The sequence below is a fragment of the Marmota flaviventris genome, chromosome 14 (assembly GCF_047511675.1).
Source record: "Marmota flaviventris isolate mMarFla1 chromosome 14, mMarFla1.hap1, whole genome shotgun sequence".
Classification (NCBI taxonomy): Eukaryota; Metazoa; Chordata; class Mammalia; order Rodentia; family Sciuridae; genus Marmota; species Marmota flaviventris.
In genome coordinates, this window is record NC_092511.1 from 28,360,452 (window position 1) to 28,385,662 (window position 25,211).

Below are 25,211 nucleotides of genomic sequence, written 5' to 3' on the forward strand. Positions count from 1 at the left end.
GAACCCAGAAGTGGAGATACCTGGTTTTCTGTGGACTTCTCAGTTTTGTATGGCTGTACCATATAGACAGGTGCATTGTAAATTATCTTTTCTGGACTTTGCTTGTATTTGAAAAGGAAAGATGTTGCATATCGTGGCTCTTGAGATAATATGATCAGTTACTTTGATTTCCATAGCTCATTTATGGATTTTTGAGGAGTCTTTTGAGATTTCCTACAACATTAAGATACTTCACCTTTATCCAGGACCCCCAGTGGAAGCCTAAAGCTTCAGCTAATACCAAACCCTGTGTATTCTATATTTTCCGTATACTTACATACCTCTGATAACATTTATAAATCAGGTACAGTACAAGATAGACAATAATCATAAAACAGAACAATTGTAATACTATATTGTAATAAAAGTCATCTGAAACTCATGATTGTTTACTTCTGGAAGTTTGCTTTGACCATGGGTAACTGAAACCATAGGAAGTGAAACCATAGATAAAGGGGGGCTATTGCAGACTGCACTATTTGAAGGCAAGGGCCAATCTTAACATGTTTGTGTCTTGTCAGTCTCTAGCACAGGCATAAGCAAATAGAAAATTTGTTTCAATTATATTGACAGTGTGGCAAATCCCAGGATCACAACCCTTGGGTGTTCTTGGTTTGTTCTGGGAATAAACATTTTGAGTGTTGGTCATGTGCCTAGCATTGGGGTACTTGGTAGGAAAAAAAATGTAGCCACCGTCGAAGGAGTGTATAGTCTAAGGGAAGGCGAGGATGGACAAAAGATTGTGGTTTCAAGTGTTAATATTTTTTGGAAAGAGAAGTATGCAAAATAACAAAAAGTTCTCAGAGCAAAGAAATATTAATTCCTATTTGGAAAACTGTCGGATTTGACTTTTGAGCTGAGTCTTTAGGAATGAGTCAGAGTTCACCAGATGGAGAAAGAGGAAAGGGCGTTCTGGGCTATTGTAAGTCACTGATTTTTTTTTTTAATGTGTCCCGCAATTTAAAACATTAGCACTAATTCCTATCTTATGATTCAAGAAAAGTGGAATTCATGACTATGTTGGGTTTTCCCTCAGATAACCACCCACTGCAAGACTACATCACTTGTTTAAGATGTTTTATTACTTTCCTACTGCTTACCAGCAAAGATGTTCTTAGAATGGTATGCAGAGCCCCCTTATTACCCAACCCTGGCCTACGGTCAACCTCCAGTCCCTCAATAATATTCCCTGGTCCTCATCTCAATACATGATACATTTGTGGTGGGCTAAACCATTTTCTGTAAACTAAACACTCTATTCTTTTCTTGCCTCTGTAAAATCTGAGGGTTTTCATCTATTTGGAATGCCTTCCGTCTGTTTCCACTCCCTCTTACCTGTTGGGCACTTCACAGACGGTCCACCCACATCCCCTCCCTCAGCACATCAGTCATTTATCTTTGTGCCTTGAGTGAGAGAAAGCCTTTTGGAAGAAACGTTCTTTGTGGATAAATGGAGGTCTGTAAGGCACAATGAGGGGCTTCAGTGTGGAAGATGTCGAACGGCCACTGCCAAGAGGGCACTCTTCCCCAGCAGCCCTCAGCCCAGAGGAAGTAAAAGGGTCAGTTGGAAGCCTCAGGGCTCAGGTTGACCCTAAGACATGTTTTTTTGTTTTGTTTTTGTTTTGAGATGAGGGTTTTTGTTTGTTTGTTTGTTTGTTTTAGCATCTTTAAATTGATTACCTACATTTTAAAATTGGCATGCTTCACATAAAAATGGAGGTTCTCTTGAACAAGTGAAGGATAGATAGCCACATTGAGTTTGTTTCTGCACAGAATCGGTCGTGCCACCCCTGAGGTCACAAACCTTGAATCGTTCACAATCCCCCTCCAGATACTGGAGGAGGAAGAAGAGATGGTAAAGGTAAAGCTATTAGGAAGCTGGTGGCTTCAAGTGAAAGAAACACTAGATTGGAGTCTATTTTGTTAAAGAAGTGCCATTGGGATGAGGCTCAGGCTGGGGAGGAAAGGGAAGGGTCTGGAGTAGATGTGTCAATGAAGTTGAGGAGTCAGTATAGCAGTAACGGGAACAGGAAAGCTGGAAGGCTGGGGCCATGTGATTAGCAGATAGCACGTGTGACTTCCCAGATCTGAGAGCTGTGGTCCCAGGACAAGGCAGTGAAGTGGGTGGGGGGCAGCCAGGGCCACTGGGTCTAGTGAGACCAGTGTCAAAAATGCTTTTTCCACATCACCCTGAAGGCTCTCCCAACTTAGTCATATAAAATCACTCATGAGTCGAGTGTTTCTATGTCAGGCACTCTCCTAGGTGTTTCTCGAGTCAGTTAATTTGATCCACATAGTGGTCTTATGACGTGTGGATACTTTAACCATCCCCGGTTTCCATGAGGTTCCACTGAGGCTTAAAAGGATTGCATCACTTGTCGAAGATCCCAAGGTCACATGGCTCCTATTGGCCAGAACTCAAACCCGAGACTCTCTGATGTCAAAGTGCACTCTGCAAGCCTCTGCCTCTGAGGAACTGGGTTATAATCAAAGCCACAGAGAGGGTTGGCCTGAGAGAGGAGAGTCACAACATGGGAGTAGCCAGGGCCACGGAGAGGGCTGCAAGAAAAGAGCATCTCTGGGGGACAGGCAGGTAAGTGTCAGAAGCAGGCTCCAGTGATATATTTTGTGGTGATGTCCAGGTGGTGGGTTTTTCTGTGTAGGAAAGATTGTGGAGAGCAGGGACACAGATGGGAGGGAAGTCGGTGCTGGATGGTGAGTTCCCGGGAGCCAAGCGGTACCCTGGGGTGCATTTCCCAGAGGATGAGAGGCAGTTCATCCTGCACTGTGTGCTGATGACAAGGCTGAGAGGCTGGGAATTGCCTGTCTGCATGGATGCAAGTGGGTGTGTGCTTAAAGTCATCTGCCTGAGTGCCTGCTCAGGCCCCAGATGGCCTGAAGGAGTGTCAGCAGCCGTGGCAGTGGAGGCTGTGCTCAGGTTTTCAAATAGTAAGTTAGCTCAGATGTTGCTGGTGTTTGTTCTTCCTGTGCTCTGGGGAGGGAGGGGATTGAGTAGTCTATATGAAAAGTCTCATTTGCAGTTTCGTATCTGATGCAGTTAATGTATCAGACTCCCTAAAGTAAAGCAGGACCCTGTGTATCCCAGCCCCCAACCAGCCTCGTGTCTGCTGCATGTACACTCTTAGTAAATGGTTAGAAAGTAATTACGTGTCCATAAACAAGCTGATTTCGTGTTTTAAAGCATCCATTTGTAATACCCTTCATCAGCCCAGTCTCCCTCTCATCCCACCAGCCATGACAGCAAATGCCAGTGTCTGAGGAGGTTGAGGCAGAGAGTCCTCTATCCCATTCTCAGACTCTATTTCCAGTTGTTGAGCTGGACTGAGTGGTTCAGGATGCCTCCTGAGCCCTCCAAATGGAGGCCTGGGTTGTTTTCAGCTGTGTGTCTGAGCACCTGGTTCCCCTGCTGCCAGGATTAAGTACCTTCAGCGCTGCCCCAACCCTCTTCCTTAGCCAGTCACATCAAAGCAGTAATTTACCAAAAGGGCCATTGCTTTCTTCTCAGCACACCTGCTTGCTGCGGAACGTAGTTCTAGAAGATAATTTTATAATAATTATAGAAACGTAAAGCATGTATCTTCCTACAGATTATACCATTTTTCTTTGAACTTTTACCACCTAAAACTTCCTAAGCCCCATGCCCGCCTTGAGGAGGAAGCCATAATTTGTCTGTCCCTTGAGAAAGCTAGGAATATAAAAGCTGTAGTGATTGCTGTATTAAGGGCTTACAGTGGGCTTCATTATTATTAATATTAGGAGATGCAAAAGAATTGTTACCGACCTATCCTCAGCTTGTCCTGTCCCTGCATGGGAGCATATCCTTCGATTCCTCCTGCCAGAAGAAAAGCAGACAACAGCACAGAAAGCCCAGGAGTTGTCTCTGAAGGGGGAGAGGTTTTTTTTTAAAAAAAAAAAAAAAATGCGATCCCGAGTAGTAGCTCACTGTAAAAGAGAGACATGGCTGCTGGGAAAGTGTGTGCATGCCTAGGTAGCTTGAGTGATAGGTAGCTTGAGTGATAGAACCATATGATCATGCAGGGATGAGTTTGAGAAAGGGTGAAGGAGGCCTAGTTGATTAGACAACAGTAGATCTCTCACTGGGAGAAATGCTAGAAATTGTGAGCCAAAGGAACTTCCATAGGGAGGTGGGAAGCGTGCTATTTTCCGTAGTTGGACCCTCCAGTGAGAAACCTATTTTTTTTTTTTGATGTTTTATTTGAGGCTTTTTTTTTTTTTTTAACTTATACATTCCTGGAAAGAAGCAAGAAATTTAATCAGTAGAAAGTACATAGAATTTAATTAAAAATCAAAGCTACTTTTTATAGAATAGAATTGTGTTTTCTCTGTCGTAATTTCCATTCCCAACATACTCTTTCATTAATGCACTGTGTGGGATCCTCCTTGTACAGGTGCTTTGCCATTTTAATGCTTCATTTATCCTTGCTTCCCGACTCAGGGGGAGATCTCCTCCCACCTGTAAATGGTAGTTTTTGATATGCAGACAATGATATCTCCTCTTTGGAAGGACTCAGGCACTCCATTCCATGTGGAGTCAAGCCAGTACTGAAAGAAATCTTTTCCAGAGAGCCTTAGCAGCTTGGTTTCCCTCCAGGATATGGGCAGAGAGATAAGGGGCTGCTTGAGGAAGATGAGGAGTCTGATAGTTGCTTCCGAATTTCCTCCTCTGAAGAGGGAGCTTATTGTAGGGAACATTAGATCAACATTTGCCTTCAGCACAGTGGCTCCCCGCACCCCAGGGCACATTCCAGGAGTACTCCTGTTCTTTGCAAAAGGGGCTATAGGAGCAGCAGGAGGTGGCTCCTTCAACAACCACTCTAGCATGTAGCATCTTTAAAATTTCTCTAGACGTTCAGATAAAACAAACCATCAGTCCTTAGAGGCAAATTTTAAAGAGTCTCAAAGACGCCTCATGATACAGGGGCATCAGCCTCTGGTGTGCTGTTCATTCTCCTGCATTGTTTAGGATCTTCTTTTATAGGGGAAAAATATAAATATGTAATTATTATACCACGGGGTAGGGGAGATCACCCAAAAAGCCTCAGGGAAAAGACCCCATGTTGACCCAGGCCTGAAAGTCTAGGTATTTGGAGGGGGACATGGATGGGGGCAAAGGGGTCTAAGGAGAGGGTACAGGCAGGCTAGAAGCAATAGAATACAGTGTGCTGCAATCAGATTCTGGCAGTGGTGGGGATGGTAATGGCAGTAGTACAACCATAGGATTTTATTCTTAGAAGAAAAGTTGCTATAATCCAACCATCTCCCTTTATGGATGAGAAACCAAGCCTCCAAAGGTTTCAGTGACCTCCTGGTGGTTGCAAATTTTTCTGATGGATGATGATATTGGATAAATAAGTTGCTCTTTCCGTCTCTTACTCAGGTGTCTCTTACTCCTCAGCAGTGGTCTTTAGGTAGGAAGGAGTCCCTGTGAATGACTGAAAATGTGTACTAGTAAGCACCACTCTTATTAAAGTGTTAAAATGAGTCCTACTTGTTTTTTTTCCAATGAAAAGTGCAAATTGAAATATAGCAACCCAAACCCTACACATTTGGGCATGAGGTTCTCAGAAAGTGGATCCTGGATTCTCCTACAGAGCTTATGTTCTGGGCAGATTCTGTAGTCTTTCCCCAGACTAATAATAATCCCCAAATGTGGTACCCTGGAATCTTACTCAAAACAAATTCTATAGTCTTTCTTTCCACATGCTGATTTTGAAAAATGCTGTACCTTTCTGAGTCATAAATGTGTAAAAGCATCCTCTCACCCCTAACATTTTAGCCATGGGGGGGTGGGGGGGGTTCATTCCAAATTTTTGTTTGGATGTCTTTATCATTCATTTTCTAAGTTTATAATACATGTCAGACATGCCCCTGCACTAGAGGAATTGAGAGGATGATCAGTATGATTTTGTTTTAGTATGGTGAGCAGACACACTCCAAGAGTGAGACACCCCTGAGTATTGTTGAAGGTCAGAAGATGGAAAATTAATCCTGGTTGTTTTTTGATCAGAGAAAGCCTCATAGGATGTGTTGGTCTTCAAGGCTGTGGGAAATTCTCCGGGGACAAAGAAGAAGCAGGGATTTGAGGTTGAATGGACATCTGAACTGTGGCATGGAGTGGTAAGAGGCAGGAGTGGGTGGATTCCGTGAATGGTAGATTGCCGTTGTTGTTGGAGTGTGTATGTGTTGAGCCCCAGGTGGAACACGGAAGCTACAAGATAGGTAGAGGCCAGACTTGTGAGCACCTGGTATGCTGTGCCCAGGAGTCAGGACTTTGGCCTTCTGGCCTGCCCAGGACTGTCTGTGTAGTCCAGGAAGCAAAGGACACGAAGGAGAAGAATAGGATTGTACTCACTGCCTTTCAGCCAGCAGACACGCTGCTGTGGGCCTCCTAAGGAGATGAGTGCCCTCTAGGGGTTTTAATGATTTCTGAGTGCTGTTCATCTTTGCACTCAGGCACTCAGATGCCCACTAAGGTGAATCCATTACCTACTTGAGAAAAGAAAAGACAGCTTAACCAAGTCCCACCTGGCTGCAGCTGTGATTACATTATGCAAAAATTTATTAATGTGGTGCTTTGATTGATCATTATCTTAATACCGAGGATAACATTGGAGGCTTGATTTTTTTTTTCTGGCAAATTGCAAATACAGGTTGCTTCTTGTTTGAAGTTGAAAAGCCCTTAGCCCTCATATTATATGATTCCATTTATATGAATAGGCAAGTTCACAGAGACAGAACATAAATTAGTGGTTGTTGGGGGGTGGGGGAGGAATGGGGTCTGGCTGCTAGTGTGTGCAGTGTTTCATTCTGAGGTGATAGAAATGCTCTGAACTCAGGTGCCAGTGATGGTTGCTCAACCCTGTGGATACAGAACCACTGGATCATTCGCCATGAATTATATCTCAATAAAGCTGTTTTGTTTTTAGGCCATCAGCACTTCTGCACAACGTGTCACATACTTAGCTCTGCCTGGAGAAATCCTTTTGAGCTCACCCTGTAGAATCAGCACTCTGCTTCTCCCTTTCTTTGTCTCTTCATTTCGTTTCTTCAGTAGCATCCCTCTCTTCTAACCCTCCAGTTCTTCATCTAAGAAATATTTATATAAGGAGAAGTGCAGAAGAGCTTGTGGCCAGGTGAGAACTCGTGTTACCTAGAGTGAGAGAAGGGCTGCAGACAAGGGTGGGGTTCAGAGAAGGGGATGTTATCTCGAGAGGGATCAGCACGAGGCCTGGACAAGGAATGTTCAGGAGCTAGTTGGTGTGAGCAGAGGAAACACAGCCGAGCAGGAGCGTACCTGGAGAAATGGTTGCAGCCTAAGAGAAATACTGGGAGAGGGCTTTGAAAGAAAGGTGTGTGGGCTTCAGGGTGCTGAGTGCTGAGCTGAGGCATTGATAAATGGAACAAAGAGTAGTTGAAGATTGTTGACTGTGGGTGCAGCATGTTCTGGATGAGGGCAGACAGAGCAGGGAGTTGGGGATGGGTATATGAGTGGCAGCCTCAGCAGAATTAAACATCTGTCTTGTGGTCCTCCATTTCTTCTGCCCTTGATCCATCTGGCATCTTCTCCTTTCCCTAGCTTACTCCTTTCCAGGGATTGGGGAAAGAGGAAGGAGAAGGTTGGGGGGAAATGGAGAGAGAGAGGGTGGTGAGGACAAGGTGCAGTTTTCATACTCCGTGTTTTTGCATTTCTGGTTGTGGGAACACAGGGAACAGGAAACCCTGTTGAACCTCAGCTCAGTTGATGGAGCACTGTGCCTCACTGCACCCATCTGTCAAGGGAAAATACCTACCTCCAGTGTGTAAGCAGGGAATATAGAAAAATCTTATAAAAGAATTCTTTAAACTACACTGAACTCACATGATTTATAGATACAATATATTTCCTAAGCAAATATGGGTCATGATGGGGTTTCCCCCCTCTTCTGAGAGTGAATGTAGGTATGACTGCCAGATAATCTAGCTGAGTTGTATTGTGTTGAACTATACAGAATTGCTATTTGACCATCGTCGGTCAACCTGTAAAAAGGACAGTTTCTTTTTTATTTATTCTTTTTAGATATACATAACAGTAGAGTACATTTTGACATATTATACACACATGGAATATAACTTCCCATTCTATGGTTGGACATGATGTGGAGTTACACTGGTCATGTATTATTCATATATGAACATAAGGAATTCATACCAATTCGTTCTACTGGCTTTCTTGTTCCCATCCTCCCTCCTTTCCCTTCATTCCCCTTTGTCTAACCCAATGGATTTTTATTCTCCACCACTACCCTTATTGTGTGTTAGCATCTACATATCAGAGAGAACATTCAGCCTTTGGTTTTGGGGGATTGGCTTATTTCACTTAGCATGATAGCCTTTAGTTTCATCCATTTACCAGCAGATGCCATAATTTCATTCTTCTCTATTGCCATTATGTATATATACCATGTTTTCTTTATTCATTCATCTTTTGAAGGGCACCTAGATTGGTTCCATTGCTTAGCTATTATGAATTTTCAGCTATAAACATTGATGTGGCTGCACCATCACTGTAGTATGCTGATTTAAATCCTCTTGGTATATACTGAGGAGTGGGATAACTGGGTCAAATGGTGGTTCCATTCTAAGTTTTCTTACAAATCTCCAGACTGCTTTCCAGAGTGGCTGCACCAGTTTGCAGTCCCACCAGCAATGTATGAGTGTAACCTTTTCCCCCCACATTCTTGCCAACATTTATTGTTACTTGTATTCTTGATAATTGCCATTTTGACTAGAATTAGAATAGAATCTCAGTTTAGTTTTAATTTGCATTTCTCTAATTGCTAAAGATGTTGAACATTTTTTCATATATTTGTTGACCATATTTCTTCTGTGAAGTGCCTGTTAAATTTCTTTGTCCATTTATTGATTGGATTATTTGCTTTTTTTGGTGTTTAGTTTTTTTAATTCTTTATATATCCTGGGGATTAATCTTTTTATGCTATATCTGAGGTGCAGGTAGCAAAGATTCTTCTCCCATTCTGTAGGCTCTGTTTTTATGTTCTTGTTTCCTTTGCTGTGAAGAAACTTTTTAGTTTGATACCATTCCATTTATTGATTTTTAATTTTACTTCTTTGCACTTTAGAAGTCTTATTAAGGAAGATGGTTCTTAAGCCAACATGATGGAAAAATGAGCCTACATTTTCTTCTACTAGGTGCAGGATCTCTTCCCTAATGTTTGGGTCCTTAATCTACTTGAGTTGAATTTTTTGCAGGGTAAGAGGGATTCAGTTTCATTCTGCTACATATAGATTTCCAGTTTTCCCAGTACCATTTGTAGAAGAGGCTCTTTTCTCCAATATATGTTCTTGGCACCTTTGTGTAGTATGAGATAACTGTATTTATATGGGTTTGTCTCTGTATCTTCTATTTTGTTCCCTTGGTCTTCATGTCAGTTTTGGTGCCAATACCATGCTGATTTTGTTACTATAGCTCTGTAATATAATTTAAGCGTCTGGTATTGTGATACCTCCTGCTTCACTTTTCTTGCAAAGATTGCTTTGGCTATTCTGGACCTCTTAGTTTTCCAAATGAATTTCATGATTGCTTTTTCTAATTTTATGAAGAACGTCATTAGAAGTTTAATAGGAATTGCATTAAATCTAGCACTTTTGGTAATATGAACATTTGACAATATTAATTCTGCCTACATGAGAGATCTTTCCATCTTCTAAGTTCTTCAATTTCTTTCTTTAATGTTCTGTAGTTTTCATTGTAGAGGTCTTTTACCTCTTTTGTTAGATTGATTCCCCCAAATTTTATTTTTATTTTTTGAGGCTATTGTGAATGGGATAGTTTTCCTAATTTCTCTTTTAACTGATTTGTCATTGGTGTATAGAAATGCAACTGATTTATGGGTGTTAATTTTATACCTTGCTATTTTGCTGAATTTATTTATGAGTTTAGAAGTTTTCTGATGGAGTTTTTTGGGTCTTCCAAATACAGAATCATGTTGTCATCAAATAGGGATAATTTGAGCTCTAATTTTCCTATTCATATCCCTTTAATTTGTTTCTTTTGCCTAATTGCTCTGGCTAGAGTTCCAAGGACTATGTTGAATAGAAGTGGTAAAAGAGGTTCCTTGTCTTGTTCCAGTTTTTAGAGGGAATGCTTTCAATTTTTGTCCATTTAGAATGATGTTGGCCTTGGGCTTAGCATAGATGGCTTTTACAGTGTTGTGGTATATTCTTACTGTCCCTAGTTTTTCTAGTGTTTTGAACATGAGTGGGTGCTGTATTTTGTCAGGTGCTTTTTCTGCATCTATTGAGGGCATCATGTGATTGTCTTTAAGGCTATTGATGTGATGAATTATGTATATTAATTTCTGGATGCTGAAATAAAAAGAGCAGTTTCTTAAAATTCAGCCTAATCTGAACTGCCAAACAGATATCTGGCTTGAGCCTAGATTTTTACCTTTTGAGGCTCTTTTGTAAGTTCCTTCTTCATTAAGGTACTAATTTCATGTTCAAGGGAAGCTGTCAGAAGTCAAAATAGGGGAACAGACAGAGGGGACTTGCAAAGGACAAGTAGACAAGGGGACAGAAGTCAGGAGCACACCAGCTGGCAAAACTCTTTCACTCTTTAATATTAATGTTCTTGATTTAGAAGTGAAAATTGTGCTTAGAAAGTTTTTTTTTTCCTCTGAGTGGATTAATAGTCAGTTGTGCATAGTTTTAGATCTCTTGCAAGCTGCTGGTGTTGGGTCTATAGAAAATGATAGAGGTTGGGAAATAAGTCAGACATTGGGCAAACTTGGACCTGAATTTCAGCATGGTATGGTTTCCCACAGCATAACAGAGAACCTAAGACAGGTACGATCAGGGAAGATGGCTGAAGTTTTTATTAAAAGACAACATCTGAAGAAGTATTTTTCAGGTGATGGAATGCTTGTTGGTGTTTAAATTAGAACGATTCCCTGGAACACATGAGCAGGCAACAGTGTGAATCAGATGTGTTAAGAAAAGATTAGTCGGCTTTTCTTGTGGGTGCTTTCTTTATAACCACATCTAGGTACTAAAATCAGAGTGTAGCCTCTCAATATTCTAGCCCGATTCATTTATAAACCCTAAAGAATTTTAAATTCTAGAGAGTGGCAAGTACAACAAATGTTAATATATTATTACTATTATACCACAGTGGTAAGATTATGTGCTTACAGCTGCAGTGGCTAGGTACATAAGCATGAAAGAGTTTGGGATAACCTTACCAAGTGTTGAAGGCCCAGATAACAGTTACTCAGCTGAGAAGGTGATTGTCCTACAGGAATACAGTGAATTCCAAAGCCGTGGCCCATCTCCGCTCACATTCAATAGGCAGACACTTATTTTGAACCATAAGCAGAAATGTCATTCCAGCAAAACCTTAACTAACACTCTGTGCTCCCAGAAATCCACCTGAACCATCACGTCAAATGGAAGAACCCTGAAAGGGTGGGCATGGGGGGTGGGGGAATCCTTCATAAGTTTGCAGTGGCTTTGGTCTTTAGTGCAAATTTTAACTTCTTTTCCTTTCTTGTTTAACAGTTTAAATGTCATTAAATCTCTGGGCCTGATTATTAAGATACTTGAGGACTACAAGCATATTTTAATTTATTAAACATCCAAAGAATTATAGGAGAATGAATCAAATCACTTAAATAAGAAGGAAAGGTAGCAGAATTAATGAATGTGCTAATAGTTCTTCCCTGCTAGGAGTGTTATCTCTCCTGATGCTGACCCTACCCCCCAAAACCCCTGTACATGAATACCAGCTCTTCTGCCAGAATGCCTTCCTTTCACTCCTATGAGCCCAGGAACTCCCTCCTTCATTCTCTCCACCTTCTGACCCACAATTCTATCCCCAGGGGAGTCCCAGGGCTGCAGTTTAGCTGCTTCTTCCTTCTGTTACATTTGCATGATTTGCATGCTGCCACCCAGCTGCCCTGGGCATCTCATTTCTTGTCTCCTATTTCATTGTAGCAGTTAAGACATTTGGTCTCCTCATATTCCCCATCCATACTCACCAGGTTTCTGTGTTTAGGCAGGTTTCATAACAGAGTTGAAGCTCAGGTTGAGAGCCAGCACAGCCAGCTTGCATGCATTCAACACCTCGTTCATGCATGGAGAGATAAATGCACATATGGTAACCTAGAAGATCCAAAAAATTAAGACTTACCACCTCCAAGGTAGCTGTCACTGAGTCCATTTACTGACATTGTACCCTCTATTGATTAAGAGCCCGTCATTCTGGTCTCTTTCTGTTCTGCACATTTATAAATTAAATGTTGCTTGAGATGAAGGTGCTTCTAGAGATAACCATACTGACAATAAAAATCTGAAAAGCAGATGACTTGTTGAAAATAAAATCAGAAATGATTCTGGAAAACACCTGCATATCAAATAGCAGCACCTCAGCCCCTTCCAGTACCACTGACGTGTAGACAAGCATGTGTGCTCATAACCATTGCCCTGAGTTGTCTGAAAATGCATGTTACACTCAATACCAATCTGGTTAAGTAAGCAATGAGGTAATGCCTTGTAGAAATATATGTGCCAACATGGTTAAAAATCTGCGTGTATGTAAAGGAGAGTAGTCGTAGACCTTGGGAAAGCAGATTATGTGAGACCCTCTTCCCCCTCCTCATTTCCCAGTGACACCAGATAACTGAGGCTGTGTGGTATAGACCAGGTACTTTGCCACTGACACTTTGTGGTCTCCCGACTTCTATGTTGTTGTTTATTCATGGGGTTTTCCTTCCCTTTTCTTTGGTTTCAGATGCGAGTGTCTCTCTGGCTTATGTGGTTTCCCCGTGTGTGAGGTGGGATCCACTCCCCGCATAGTCTCTCGTGGAGATGGGACACCCGGAAAGTGCTGTGATGTCTTTGAATGTGTTAATGGTACGTGGGGTTTCTCTTGTTCTCAGAGAGTGTATATTTGTTCGGTAGCAACTACAGCAGCAGCAAGAGGAGGAGGAGGAGGAGGGGGGGTGGGCCAATGGACCATAGCTGCTTCTGTCTTTTACAAAGCAGGGAATTTACTCAGGGAGTTGCTGAAAGTCACTCAGAAAGGAGGTTTACTTAAGATCTCACAGTGCAATAAAGAAAGTTAGGACAGGAACCATGGTTCATCAGAAGGAGAATTTTAGAAATGCAATAGCAGATTGCAGGTAGCTGTCCTACTCTGTTGGGTTTTGAAACTGTCAGAAGTTTTAGAATTTCTCCAGAAAAGAAGCACAGAGCCTGTGTGCATATCCCTTCTGTGTCACTCAGTAACCTGCCCTATTGCTGAAAGGACACACTTTCCACACGAGAGCAACAACAGTTTGAATTAGGAAAGACATGGTTCTTCTAGTTCAGTGTTTTCCTACTTAGAACATCTTTGATTGATGTTTGGTCATTGGTATTGGCCTGCTTGTGGATTGACCCTCCTGGATCAGAAAAAAAAAATTCTTCAGTCGCCAGATTCTTTCAAACAGGACCCACCTCTCCCTTTCATCCTTCATAGAAGAGCTCCATGTTTGGTGACTAGATGTTTATTGAATTCAGGTTCCAGACAAGAGAACCTAGAACATGTTTCTCCACTAGAATTTTCAGGAATAAAAAGGGAAAACTGAAACAAGTTACATGTCAGTAATTTCATAGAGCATTATTTAATTGATTCCTGTGCACCCAGAAAAATTTGGGCACATACAACAAACATCATACACATACAGAAATGTCCACCCTAACTACTATCTGCAAGGATGCAGCCTTCCGAGGTCTCCTTCCCTTTTCTCAGGTCCCTCTCTCACACATAAGAAAAAGTCGTGTTGAAATTGCATCCTGTTGGTTTGCACCCTAGAATTTTTTTAGTTCTCTGACCACATGTGCTGTTTTGGTTTGCTTTGAGGAAATACTTGCAGTATGGTTTTGTAGTTAAGGTAGAATACAGGCTAGGACTGGATGACCCCAGTTTGAAAATCGGTTTCTCCACTTACTAGCTGTGTAAACTGAGGAAATGTCTTCATCTCTCTGGGCCTCAGTTCTACATCTGTAAAATGACATGAATAATGGTAAATAAAATGAGGTATAATGTGTGAAGCTCTTGGAATTGTGCCTCAAGTGCAAATGAGTCTATTATACTGTGTGCACACCCCCTGTTCATCTCTGTGAGAGACACTGTTCTGGGCATTGGGGGTAGGGGAAGGAGACAGTAAGGGAATGTACAGACCTTATAGATATAAGCATACAGGGAGGGGTGCAGACAGGGTTCCGTGTGCATAAATCCCTTCTCAGTGCTCTCCCACCCCTGGTATCACCCAGACAGTGGTTTTGTCTGTTACACACTAACCAGTGGACAAATAGATCTGTTCTCTCTGGCCCTGCTGCTGCAGTGTAATTTTGTGTAGGTGATATTCTGTGACTATTTAACTTGTACTATAATTAGGATACCATTTTGACAGAAATCATCAATCCCTACCATGGGATCTCAGCATCTCAGACATGCTTCCTTCCAGAACTTATTTTTCACTCTAGAATGTGAACTACTAAAGGACAGGAGTTGGTCACATTCACCCTTACTTCTGTGGACCTTAGTATATCATGTGCCTCATTGAGGCACCTACATTTCCTGAAATTAGCAACCGAGGGATCTGATTCCTATCATAATAGCTCCCTCAAGAGGCAGCCGTTCACTGCCAGCCCATGGAAGGGTTACTGGTGAGAGAGCTTCATCGTTGACCACCCCACTCTTTCATCCTAAGTCATTTGTCTCCTGGAAATATCACCAATAGTAATAAAATTTGTTCATTTCCTCTGAGTGGGGAAGAATGCTTTTCTTCTCTCTTTGCTTCTTGATTCTGGAAACCAAATTGTCGGGCCTTTCTTATCAAGACATTAGCTTTACATCTCTCTCCAATCAGCTGTGTCTAGGTTAGCTAATAACTGCACTTCTGTCTCAATGATCTTGGACTCAATCTCCAGGGCCTGCCCTCATTTATAGCCACTTTTTATTGAACCCTGGCTTCAGGAATAGGATTTGCCATTTGCTATGAGAAAATGGTGGGGCAGCAAACAGAATCAGTGTTTCTGGTGGTTGCTTCTTTCTTGCCACCATAAATTTGTTGAGTGATTTTTACTTCTCGCCCTGCTATTTAGTGTCTCTACCTATATCATTCATGTGTAGAAGAGACTAAAAACCATAATGCTATAAAGATTTATAATACTACCGAATATTTTAAAGAGACTTCTCAAATTTTGCATTTTACTTATTTTGACATATATAGTCATAACACCTACTTTGTGAGAGAGAGACAGAGAGAGAGGTGTGTGTGTATGTGTGTGTGTGTTTATCATCCAGGGTCCTGGAAGAATCTTGGCACTTGTCATAAGGTTGCCTTTAGGAGATTTTAGATGTCAAAGATTCATTATCATCACTTAGAAAAGCAGAAATCTGTTGAATACATCCAAAGACTTGCTTATCCACAAGAATTTGAGGCAATTTACAATGAGAATGAATTCTGTAACATAGTGATAAAATATTAATTAGCAAGAAGAAGTATGGCTACAAGGTTGGAAGTGAAAGTTGAGAAGTGAAAATTAAACAGAGAGTACCCTCAGGTATGCAGGCTACAAGAGGCTGTGTTGTTGCCAGAGTTAAACATCAGATTTGGCCCCCAGCCTCCTCCAATCAAAGTGAAAAGAGGAGGAAGGGTCAGACACACAGTTCTTGCTTTCAGAGGCAAAAAAGCCTGCTGGACGGGGTGATGCGCTCTCTAATGGAGATTTCTCACATGGAAATTAAAAAGGAAGCACTGAGTGATGAAGTAGATTGTGTGTTCAATTGCTTCAACACCACATACGCAGAAAGGGGTATCCTGTGGTGATTCTTCCCAGTAAAAAGCAAAATACTACGGTGCAGCTTAGTAAAAGCAGTTTCAGGAAGTGAGATTGCCACAGCTAGCCTGTGGGCACCTCAATCTCTGTCTCAGTTTGAGAACTCCACACCAGTTCAGGAGAGAGTGGGTGGAACACTAATGTCATCAGCCCTGCTTGCTGAAACAGAGATAGCACGGCAGCACTTAGTCCCCAAGATGCCTTCAGATGATCTATATCCTCATGTTATTTTTTTAATCTAAGTGTTAAAATACAAGTGTAAGATTTAAAAATTCTCCCTGAGAACTCTAGAACTCCTAAGTGTTTAAAACACTAGTATGGATGAATCGTTGGCGAGAACGCCCTCTGTACATTGTACTTCTCTTTGCAGTTTGCTTTGCTTGTATTTCTGTGCAGGGACAGGAGAGTTGAAGAGCAGATGGTGACAGTTTGTGATGGGATTATCTGACAGGGACTGAGAGTAGCATTTGGGAGGTATTGTCACCCGAGAACCCTGTTGCTTAAAACCAGAGGGACAGGTGGTGCGGTGGAGTTCCTTTTATGTAAACTTGGAAGTGGTCATAATCATCACCTAGAATATGACCTCCAAAGCCATGAACAGTCCTGCCCTTCCCTCAAGAGTTAGTTCTGCCCACAAGTGAATGTCTATCAGCAGTCAGCTGGGGCTCCACTTCTAGATAGGCACGTGCACTCCTTTTTGTAGCAATAACCCTGTTATCCTGTGTGTGGCCCACCTCTCTCATTCCTGCGGGTGTCCGGGGTTTAAATTCCAGGCACAAAATGTGATAGTGATCATTCATTCAGTTGCTTGGACACGATCACTAGCCAGTGAGTGTCCACACGCAGCTAGATAAAATAGACTACCTTGGTTTTGAGTCAGTAACAGATTCTTCTAGCCTGACTTGGTTATAAACTGTTCCCCACAGGAGTAAATGAATTGTCTGTGGTATTATGTTATTGGATTTAAACCAAATGAAATGAAATGACCAGAATTATTTTTAGCCTTAGGATATTCAATGCTGACTGTAGCAAGCAGGACCAAGTGTGTCCTGGGGCTAGTTCTCATTCTCAACTGTAAGAATCTGTCATTGGTACAAAAGAAGAAAAGTGCCCTCGTTTTTTGGCAGGAGGGTCCCTTATATACAGCAGAACCAACCATTGCAATTTCAGGTGGTGTGAAGTAAGTTCAGGGGAAGGGAGCAAAGTAGAATTACTTTTTAGCCTGTTTTTGTGCCATTGGAAATATTTGTCTATCCCTGTAGCACTTTGATTCTTACACAAGTAGGAAATACAAATTTTAAAAGAGCACTGATAACTAGGGGTTTCTATTAGTTATGCTATCCACCCAATAGTTTGCTTTTAAACATATAAAAGGTTTATAAGATATTGGAAATGGTCTTATTTTTGGCACTGACAGAATTTTCTCCCAGACATTCATTCACATGTGAAATTGATCACTTGCAGGAGACCTACCTGTACCCCAAATCAGCTTTTTCCTCTGGTAAATTTTGGCCCAGAAAAGCCAGACCTGCAGCCTGTTAATAAGAAAACGCATACAAAAAAAAAAACATCTGTCAAGAACCCCCTGTCTGTATAGAAATCGTGCTCAGTAAGATTCGCAGGCATAAAACATCTGCTGATACAGAAATGGGGAGAATCTGGTGCTTTGAAAGAAATATTATGTTCAGTAAGTGTTTGTTGAGCACCCCTGGTGCCTTTTAAAGTTAATGCTTGAGAGGCCAGTCTTTTCAGTGTTATTCTCTTTCCTTATCCTAAAATAGTGTTTGCTTGGTATACTCCGGCACATACTTATACACCTAATACAAAAGGTTTTTTCCCCCTCAGGTACTTGGAAGCCCTTGTACTCTATCTTTGTGATTACATCAGTTTGCTATTGACTTATGGAGAAATTGTCAGACAGTTCCCATCTGTCATAGGGTCGTCTGTCTTGGCTTCTGGCTGTGTCCCATTTACTTCCCATTCAGCTCACCACTCCCGCTCCATCCCCCAGAGAAATGAGACAGTGACTAGGTATGAACTGTTCCCTACTGAGAGGTTGAGAACAGAAGTGTATCTATTGGGGATTCTTCTCCGTTTTCACATTGGAACTGAAGTCCTTTATTTTAGTCTTTTCCTTTGTTAAAATGATATACCTATCACCATCTGCCAATCAGTGTAATTTGGCAGGCCTTAGAGTTTACTAACGTTCTATATGATAAGGCTGTTTTTCACGAGTTCTGAAATGTGTGAAAGAGGAAAGGGAAGATTCCAGAACTTAGAAACATAAAATTTAAATGGCAGACACAAAACACACTGAGAAATCACTAAAAAGACACTTTCATGCTTCTTTGCATTGAGGAGTACAAATGACATAGTAAATTACTTCTTAGGACTTTTCTATTCCACACCTGCTTAAATCATTCTTTCATGAAGTCCTGGAAACCTCCAGACTATTTTGAGACTCACCTCTATCTTCATCAGGTGAAGAAGCGATTTGCTATTGCTCCTCAAAGGCTCCTTTGCCCCTGTGTTTTAGCTAGTGAAACTGGACTGCACTGGTAGCATGGTCAGTCCCATTCTTTCCCATGTAAGCCTCTGCACACCCCACCATGAAAACAAGTCAGTCTGCAGCAGGTTTATGCACGACCAGAATCTTCCCTCCTCACTTCTTCAAATCTCGGTGAAGATTTATGGCTTTACTCCAGATGGCGATGTGGTTGATAAACTCAGATAAGTAATTAATATTGATTGGTTTATAAATTTTTTCCCACTTAAATGAGTGTTCGACATTTTGTTGGAGTACAGTATTGTGCCTCACTCCATCAGCATCCAAGTTTATTTAAAAAACACTCTATTGTCTATGCTTTATTATCTAGGTGCACAGGTTCTTCCAGTACCAGCTCAGATAAGGATGTTGACATACTAAAGAATTCTGAGCTATAATGATATGATCCTTTTTAATTTAACATTAATTTTCTGAAAAAAGAAATATCACATTCAGACAGTACTAAGGAAAGAGACCCAGGCGTACACATTCCTGCACGTGTGCACAGACACATTTCATTGCACACTCCTTAGGCAAGTCACCTAATCTCTGTAAATTTCATTTTCCTCCTTGCAAAAAGTGAATATTAATACTCATCTTCCAAACAAGGTCATTGTAAAATCAAATGAGAATGTAATTGTTCTTAAGTATAGTGCAAATATATACTCCAATTAAAATGCGATGGAAGTTTCTGCAAGTATTTCACATGTGCAGGGTGACATATTAAGAAGTAATTTTGGGACAGAGAAGCCCATAAGAGATGTGGTTGTTATCATGTGGCTTCTCCCATCTGATTGAACAGGGTGTGTCTGTTCAGGACAACTTTCTTCAGCTTCCAGTACTCTTTAATTTGGTGGGCTGTGAGGTTGAACATACTTTCATGTGTTTATTGGCCCTTTCTATCTTTTTAGGAGAAACATCTGATCAAATGTTTGTCCATTTTTCAACAGGTTTTTTTAAAAATTGTTTTATAAGAGTTCAAGACACAAGCTCTTTATCAGATACCTGATTTGAAAATGATTTATCCAAATTTGTGGGTGGGTCTTACTTTTTTGTGGTATCCTTTGAAGTATAGAAGTAGATTAAATTCATTTTATCTATGTTTTCTATTGTTGCTTATGCTTTTGGTATCATATCTAAGAAATCTTTGCTTAATCCAAGGTCATGAAGATTTTTCTCCTATTTTCTTCTAAGAGTTCTATACTTGTAGCTATAACATTTAGATCATAGCTGTATGATTCATTTTGAGTTAATTTTTGTATATGTGAGGATAGGTTGATCTTCATTCTTTTGCCTGTGAATATGCAGTTGTCCCAGCACCATTTGTCGAAGAGTCTATTCTTCCCCCCAAGGAATTGTCTTGGCACTCTTGTCAAAAACCAATAAATAAAATGGTTTATTTCTGAACTCTGAATTCCACTGAACTATAATATCTATCTGTACTCTAGAACCATACCTCCCTGATGACGATAGCATTGTATGGTATTATGAAATCAGGAAGTGGGAGTTCTCTAACTTTGTTCTTAGTTCCTTACATTTTCATATGAGTTGTGAGATTAGCATATAGATTTCTACAAAAGAAATTGATAGGGATTTCATTGCCTATGAGACCAACTGGAGAATATTTTCATCTTAACAATATTGTCTTCCAATTCATGTCTGTTGATGTAGAAACAAATAATTTGTTTAAAGAATATTTTGTTGGTTTTGAAGTGTAAGTTATGCACTTATTTTGTAAATTTCATCCCATTTTGATTTTTTTTTTCAAGGATCTTAAGACTGGAATTTTTTAAAAGTTTATATTCTGATTACCCATTGCTATTATATAGATAAAACAGATTGTTTTTGAGTCTCACATACACCCTGCAATGTTTTTGAACTTTTTTGAGTTCTGATAGTTTTAGTGACTCTTTATAATTTTTTATATATAAGATTATATCATCTGCAACTAGAGAAAGTTTTACCTCTTCCTTTCTAATCTGGATTCCTTTTATTTATTTTTCCTTCCCCAATTTCCCTGATTAGAACTTTAATTACAATGTTGAATTGAAGTGCTGAGAGCTAACATCGTTGTTTGATGTTAGCTGTGGGATTTTATAGTTGCCATTTAACAAGTTGAGGAATTTCTTTTCTATTTCTAATTGTTAAGCATTTTGGTCATGAAAGAGTATTGGATTCTGTCAAATACTTGTTCTTCATCTATTGAGATGATATGGGTTTTGTCCTTTATTCCATTGACATATCTTATTAAATTAATTGAATTTTGAATGTTAAACCAACCTTGCCTTCATGGAATAGATACTCTTTAGTCATGGCATATAGTCCTTTTTATATGTTGATGGATGTGGTTTGCTAGTAATTTCTTTGAGAATTTTTATGCCTGTATTCATAAGAGGTACTGATCTGTAGGGTGTTTTTTTGTTTGTTTGTTTGTGTGTTTGTTTTTGTGTGTGTGTGTTGTCTTTGTCTCGTGAGGATTATTTTAAAACAACCAAAATTAGAGACAAGGAATAGTTTAGAGAGTTTTCAGGGCAGAGAAAATTTTAAATATCATTATTATCATACAGAGTGTTCTACATAATGGGACTATGAATCCTTAGCAGAATATACCTAAAGCAGTGGAACAAGCACAAGCTTTTAGTTGAAGGCTACTGTTTCCTTCTATCATTTGTGAAATGTGTGATTTTAAGCAAATTACCTAGTATTTCCTCACTTCTAAACTCAGGATAGTGAATCCACATCAGATCTTTGTTATTGAAATTAAGTGAGGTAATACAGGTTAAAGGACAAGCACTGTTAAAATGATAGATAATTAAACTAAATAGAAAAAAGAGTTTAGAAGGGAACAAAGGAAGAGAAGAAGACCATTGCCACCTCCAAACTAAAAGAAAAGCCTCACTAAATTACTTGCAGAAGAACCAAACCTAATATTGAGGTAGGATCCTGCACTCAAGGTAGAGAAGGGTTTGACAAAGCAAATATAAACTCTTTAAAGCATGTACCAGATATGTAAGTTTCATGATCACAAAGTTAACCTTTGTTGCGGGGTGGGAGGAAGTCAATGTAGATTTTGCTCAAGAGAATTTCAGTTCCTTTGTGTAAACAGGATAGCAACACGTTTTGTTTATTTTACTTTGCTTTGTCGCTTCTATTATAAAGTTAGATTGAGTTTAGTAAATTTTCACCAAACTATAACTTCCTGCTCTTTGACAGAATTTTCTAGAGGCTGTTTGGAAAGCATAAAAGGACACCACTTAAGGACTTCACATATGCTTATTTGGTCTAGAGATGCAGTTCAGTGGTAGAGTGCTTGCCTCTCACTTATGAAACCTTGGGTTTGATCCTCAGTACTGCAAAAGTTATTTCAAATGTTCCTTGTTTGTCTTCATTCCTTCAGAAACAAAGCCAGCATGTGTCTTCAACAACGTGGAGTATTATGATGGGGACATGTTTCGAATGGACAATTGTCGATTCTGTCGATGCCAAGGGGGCGTGTCCATCTGCTTCACTGCCCAGTGCGGGGAACTGAACTGTGAGAGGTACTATGTGCCTGAAGGCGAGTGCTGCCCCGTGTGTGAAGGTAAGGAAAAATTCTGGTTGAAGGTTGATATGAGAATACACGGTCCAGAGCTTTAATATCAAAGTCAGCTGAATTCAGTCTCATCAAAAAGGAGAGGAATGTTGAAGTTCCTTATTAATGATGTCACCGTCGGTGTTTTAGAAGGCTGACAATAGCAGGCAGAGTGTAAAAGGATCTCCCTGAGAGACGCTCTTCATCTTGGGTATAGAGAATGGGTCATGCCCATTGTCTACAGGTCAACTTGAGACTTCCTGAAATTGCTTTCTGGCCTTTCCTACAGTTCTAGCAGTGCCTTAGCACGTCATGGGACAAAACTTTGTCCTCACCCTGACATTAGAATTCACCCCCTGGTTTCCTTGGATGCTTGGCTAAAAAGGATGGTCTTCATCATTGACGGTGCCAGGCCGTCAGCTCCGAGAGGGGCTAAGCCTGACTCCATATCTGGCCAGGTATCAGAGTGTTCCTGAGCATCAGGTCTGATTCTTCAAGGACCTGTTTTATTCATTATCCCCTCTTCTCCACCACATCTATTCGCATGTTCCAGCAGCAGGCTCCACCCTCTCATTCTGTAGTTTATACGTAGCATTTCAGAATGGTACCTCTAAAGACCGCCTACTACCACCCACCCATTTTAAGCCCTAGGAAACTGAAGTTCAGAAAACCAATCTCTTGTCTTGAGTTTACGATGACGCCAGGCCTGAATGGGTCTCCCATATTCTTCTGACCACACAGTGCTATTTCCCCAGAAAGGAAGGTCATGTGAGCCTTGTTGTTCTGACTAGGTCACAGATCTTCAATCCACTGTCACATGTGTTGGTCTTTGCCTGATATCTGCACACAAAATGAGAGGGCACAGTGTCCGTTCAGTTCTTTGCTTTTTTTTTCTGTTGTACTAAAATCCTTTCCTTTTAACATTTGAGCTTGTTTGTTACATCAGACTGAAGACCTGAAATGTTTGAAGTATGAAAACTGCATTCCTAACACAGAGCCCTTTCCCTTGTAAGAAGTCATTTTCACCAAAGCAGGAGAAAAGTAGCTCACTTTTTAGATATTATTATGGTGAGAGAGAGTTAAAAAAAAAAAAAAATCACATAAAACTTTTAGCCTTCCCAATTGATTTGTTCTGTAGCTGTCCCTAGTTTGTAATAGCATCTGAAACTATGCAGCGGTTGATGGTGTAAAAACACAGATATGAACCTCCAAGTAATAATCGTAGCGAATTGTCTGGACATGGATCTGGTTATGTCTCACTTCCTGGAATTCAGATCCAGGCTTAAAGTAGAAATGAAGTATGTACTGTAATATTTTTTTACAAAGGAATTTAGAAAGTTTTATCTAGCTCAGGTCTATTGGCCTGATCCAGCTGGCAGACTGCCTTTCTAAAGTTGTGACTATATTATTTTAAATTTTGACCTTCTAACTTTGTCACAATGCCCTCTGAACTCCTTAGAATAAAGACCAAACTCTAAACTCTCTGGACTGTCCTCCTTGCACGGCACTACTTGTTTGTGGATGCCATATTTTATATATTTCTGTGAATTTAAAAAAGTGGAATAATTATATAGTTGCTGTCATTATAGGGATACTTGGATTTGTATTCAGCATTTATATTTTTAGCAATTGCTTCAGAATTTTTTTTAATAGTAGCCTTGGCTAATTCCATTCCCCAACCTTTGCTGTTTAACTTCCCAGATTAGGGGAGAAAAATTGCCTAAAGTTTAGTCTTTGTCCGAGGCACCAGACAGACCTAAGGCATGACTAAACCAGCCTGTCATGCCTGAGGCTGAGCAGGTACCTGGAGGCTGCTCCTTCCTCTTGCTACATAGGCCTGCAAGCACCACGGGAATCAAGTCATTTAGTCCCAGAAGCAACAGCATCACGGATATTTCAATGGAGCAATATCCTTCCACTTTACAGGTGGTAAAATTGAGGTGTGAAAAAGTCAGAGCCTAGAATAGATCCATGCTTTCTAATTGCCAGCCCACAGCTCTGTTCAGAAAGCTTTCCAACTCTGTGGAGTGACAGCTTTGCACATTGGCTTTTAGGCCACCTCTCCTCCTCCCTGACTGCAGTGTCAGGATGAGAAGATGTACATTTGGTGTGACAGCTGCTTTTGCATGTAACCCTAGGGATCCCTCATGTAACCCCAGCTTCTGTTAATCACAGTTGGAATAGAACCATTGATGAATAAAACCTGGAGGAAAAAAAAGTGTCTTTAGGTACAGGTAGAGATAAGATTTAGATTGTCCTCAATCTTACTCTGAACTCGTGTTTTAATTTAGATCCAGTGTATCCTTTTAACAATCCTGCCGGCTGCTATGCCAATGGCCAGATCCGTGCTCATGGAGACCGGTGGCGGGAAGACGACTGCACATTCTGCCAATGCATCAATGGAGAGCCCCACTGCGTGGCCACAGCCTGTGGGCAGAGCTGCATGCACCCCGTGAAAGTGCCTGGGGAGTGCTGCCCTGTGTGTGAAGGTAAGCCCTGTAGTTCTGATGAGTGTCTGGCAAATGTCTCCTGTTGGAGAAGAAGCTTCTACCAGTATGTTCTTGTTTGTTTTTTATTTCCTCATTCATAATGTCTGCCTCATGCTGTTACTAGTTACAGATCAATTTATTATACAGCCCTGATTCATCGTTTGAGAAAAATGTTGCAAATTTAAAATGAGAGTAGTGTAGTCTTTTTTCTCACTGCACATATACTTACATGAATACATTATAGTATAAGGGTATATACGTTTTAATTCAGTTTGTTGTAAGCCTAATTAACACCCAGTGTCAGCACAGGGAAATAAAATTGGAAATCAAGATCCATGTTTCATGCGTAACATGTTCAACTTGAGCTGCTTCCATAAACCCAAGAGTCCTGACAGCTGTCAGAAAAGGACCAAATCATCAAAGGCCATTTGCATTCAATCACACAGAGCATCCTTCCTCCTTCTGAAGCTATGATGACTGTGGCTTTGCCATTCCACTAAAGCTTTTACTTCTGTCTTGGCTACCTCTTCTGTTCAGTGGAGAGAAACTGAGGTATCCTGGACTAATTTTTCCATTCCAGCTGCTCTTCCAGTCCGTTTCCTCCACCTTGAAGATTCTTTGCACATTACTCTTGTCATCA

The 25,211-nt window shown here is 40.7% G+C and overlaps 1 protein-coding gene across 6 annotated transcripts in view; it reads left to right on the top strand.

Annotated features, from left to right (window-relative positions):
• Crim1 (cysteine rich transmembrane BMP regulator 1) overlaps nt 1–25,211 on the top strand; it is a 179,810-nt gene that overhangs the window by 88,681 nt on the left and 65,918 nt on the right. For all 6 annotated transcript variants that reach the window (XM_027933454.2, XM_071601491.1, XM_071601487.1 and 3 more), the window contains 3 exons: nt 12,869–12,990; nt 21,909–22,091; nt 24,374–24,571. In XM_027933454.2, the coding sequence (XP_027789255.1) occupies nt 12,869–12,990; nt 21,909–22,091; nt 24,374–24,571 (503 nt within the window). The remainder of the gene's footprint in view (nt 1–12,868; nt 12,991–21,908; nt 22,092–24,373; nt 24,572–25,211) is intronic.